Raw genomic sequence first — 2,886 nt, 5'->3', positions numbered from 1 at the left:
CATTGACACGAACTTTGAGCTCACTGCGACATCCCAAATTCCTGCGTGCCTCTTCCAATCTTCTATAGTTCCAGTCGTCTTGACATTCCAAATTCCATGGTGATCTGCTTCAATCCCTTACGTGGCTGGCTGCTAATCAAACCACTCTCTCTTAATATGCAAGGTTTGAAGCGATCTACCAGCATGCTTTCGAGGGCATGTTTTCTTGCACTCCCCCATATGCATTGATTTAAAATGCCTGTATGGCAATAGCTGGTTGAGATTCGGGTGGCCGTCATTTTCTTTTACTGCCGCTTCTTTATATATCTAATTCTCTCCTTCCTGTGGTCGATGACGATTGCTATAATCATGCCAAACCATTCCTGTGGTATCATCGTCTCATCAGCCTAATAGAAAATTTTTAATCTCTTCAGTGCATGCAGTCAGACGAGAACTTGGCCTCATCCAATGCTCAACTTATCTATAAATGTGGAATTGGAAGGCAGACCGTGACCGGATACCTCTAAGCATACTTTGGTTTCCGCCAGAGCTTCTTGGGAGTTCGGGTTTGTGTTGGATAGATCTGCATGAACTGTCTGAACTTTCAAAAAGCGATGAGCTAAAAATATGCTTACACCCGGTGCAGAATCTTTCTTAGAGTAGCATTGCTGAATTGCTTTTTCATTGTGCAGACAGCTTTTTCTGAGTTTCAATCATACCTTTATTATATCAACGCTAACAAAGTCCGAAGAGTTTAAAAAATGCTCAGAAGTTTCAATTTTAAAAACAGCCTACTTAGTAAAACCCATACATCTAAGGCTGAGGGAATATGGAGAAGCTGAGTATGCTAGTTACTTTAAATTACAAGTCGTCTCGTTTTCAAATACTTGACCATTTCTCACAGACACAGGAATTCATGCCCTGCTTGCCCGCACTTTGAACTCCAGCATAGTGAAGATTTGCGAAACATAGTGAAGATTTGCAAAAACATAGTGAAGATTTGCTTGCCCACACTTTGAACTACAGCATAGTGAAGCTCGGCGAAACATCTTGACTTAGAGTAGCATTGCCGAACTCCAAGCGATGGTTTTTCCTTGTGCGGTGTGTAATTGCGGGCTCTGCATAGTCAGCCACATTTTCCGCTTTTGCAGTTCTTGCAAAGGGCATTAATAGAGTGAAAGACGATGAGACTCGTGCAAACAATCAAGAACCCAATCACGGCAAGCCCGTATACAGAAAAAACCTTGTGACAGCCTGCGCTTGGGTCTCGTCTCCCCCAGGACTGGGGTTCAGACTGCATTCCGGCGTCCAGATCGAAACCTGAGCCGTTGGTCCTCACCTCTTGAATCTTATCAAACAGCGCGTCTCTGTTCAATTCATTCAAGCCGATATCGTCCTGCTTTTCTCCTAAGCTGTGAAGCTTATCCACGACAGCGGCCAAGGTGCCTAAACCCACGAGCAAGGAAAGCGAAACCGGACTCCACCTGTCTACACAGCCGAGGACGGTGGACTGAGCGACGGCGGTGAAGATGACACCTTGAAAAACAGCGTAGAGGCTGATGATTTGGTAGATCTCAGAGCGAAGGAGGCGGACAGAGTCGTCTTGAGCGGAACTGAGCCACTCGAGGCATTCGCGGTTGTGTTCCCAATACTGGAGCTGGACTTTATGGGGAGTGCTATTGTGGAGGCTCTCAAAAGCTTGGGATTGGGTAACTGTGAGGGTGGAATGAGAAGGGCATGGGGATGTGGGAGGGGCAATGGAGTGCACTTGAACTTCCATGGGCACAAGCCTTGGTTCAAGGAAGGTCTCCTCTCTGTTTGGAAAGGAAGACTACACGGTAGAGTGTGTGAAAAGGAAGAGTGCATCCAACACAAGCAACTCTCTCTCTCTCTCTCTCTCTCTCTCTCTCTCTCTCTCTCTCTCTCTCTCTCAGGGAGTGAACATCCAACTATAAAATTGTGCACAAACATAAAAAACAACCCAGCACACCATCACTTTTCTGGTTCTCTTTTGGAAAGGAATACTACAAGCTAGTATGTGTGAAAAGGAAGAGTACTTCCAACACAAGCACAAACACTCCAAGAAAGACATACATTTCAACACCAAAAGCAACCAACACAAGCACAAACACTCCAAGAAAGACATACATTTCAACATCAAAAGCAACCCCTCCCCCCCCCCTCTCTCTCTCTCTCTCTCTCTCTCTCTCACACACACACACACACACACAAGGGAGTGAACATCCAACAATAAAATTGTGTGCAAACATAAAGCAACCCAATTAAAACAACAACCATTTGGGAGGAGAAGGAAAGTCTCACACCATCACTTTCCTTAGCCATGACCCACATTTCGTGGCCACCGCATCATTGGGTTCTGGGCACAACCCTTCAAGTCTCCTCAATGTGTCAAAAGCATGGATGATTTTTTCCTCTTAGTTTCGTTAAGAAGCTAAACTTTTATATTGGAGTCGAAACTTTGTATGCCCTAATAAAAATAAAGGATCATTGAAACATTCACCAATATTTGAAACTTTTATGGGAAATTTTTGTAAGTTTCACCACGATTTACGACTTTTTCTTCAAATTTCAAAAGAAATATATAAAATTGTAATATGTTCTATTGATATTATGAAATTAAAAAAAGTAGCTTGATAAACTTTTGCTAGGATTTTATATGAATATATAAGTATAGGTCAGGGATGTTTTTATCGAAGGTATAGAAATATAGTATTATAATATACTGGCGAAATTTTTCATAAATTATTTTTAAAAGTTTCAAAGAATTGGCGAATTATATCTTTTGTTATAATTTTTGTTTCAAAACTTGGCTAAATATTCTAGGACATTTAAAAAACTTTCAATTTTCACAAATATATTAAAAACTAGTTATATTAAAAACTCTGT

At 41.7% G+C, this 2,886-nt stretch overlaps 1 protein-coding gene across 1 annotated transcript; it reads right to left on the bottom strand.

Moving 5' to 3' along the window:
• Positions 1-748: 748 nt before the first annotated feature.
• LOC147892076 (uncharacterized) lies at positions 749-1,759 on the bottom strand. Its single transcript, XM_087388568.1, has one exon. The coding sequence runs from the start codon at positions 1,757-1,759 to the stop codon at positions 1,106-1,108; it is 654 nt and encodes a 217-aa protein (XP_087244694.1). The 3' UTR covers positions 749-1,105.
• Between the last annotated feature and the right edge of the window lie 1,127 nt (positions 1,760-2,886).

The sequence above is a fragment of the Dipteris shenzhenensis genome, chromosome 17 (assembly GCF_047967505.1).
Source record: "Dipteris shenzhenensis isolate YYH24624 ecotype China chromosome 17, Dip_SZ_1.0, whole genome shotgun sequence".
Classification (NCBI taxonomy): Eukaryota; Viridiplantae; Streptophyta; class Polypodiopsida; order Gleicheniales; family Dipteridaceae; genus Dipteris; species Dipteris shenzhenensis.
This window is presented reverse-complemented; position numbering and strand designations above follow the sequence as displayed.

What these genes read in the sequence shown, in the direction of transcription:
- LOC147892076 (XM_087388568.1), bottom strand. Translation starts at nt 1,759, where the DNA reads ATGGAAGTTCAAGTGCACTCCATTGCCCCTCCCACATCCCCATGCCCT.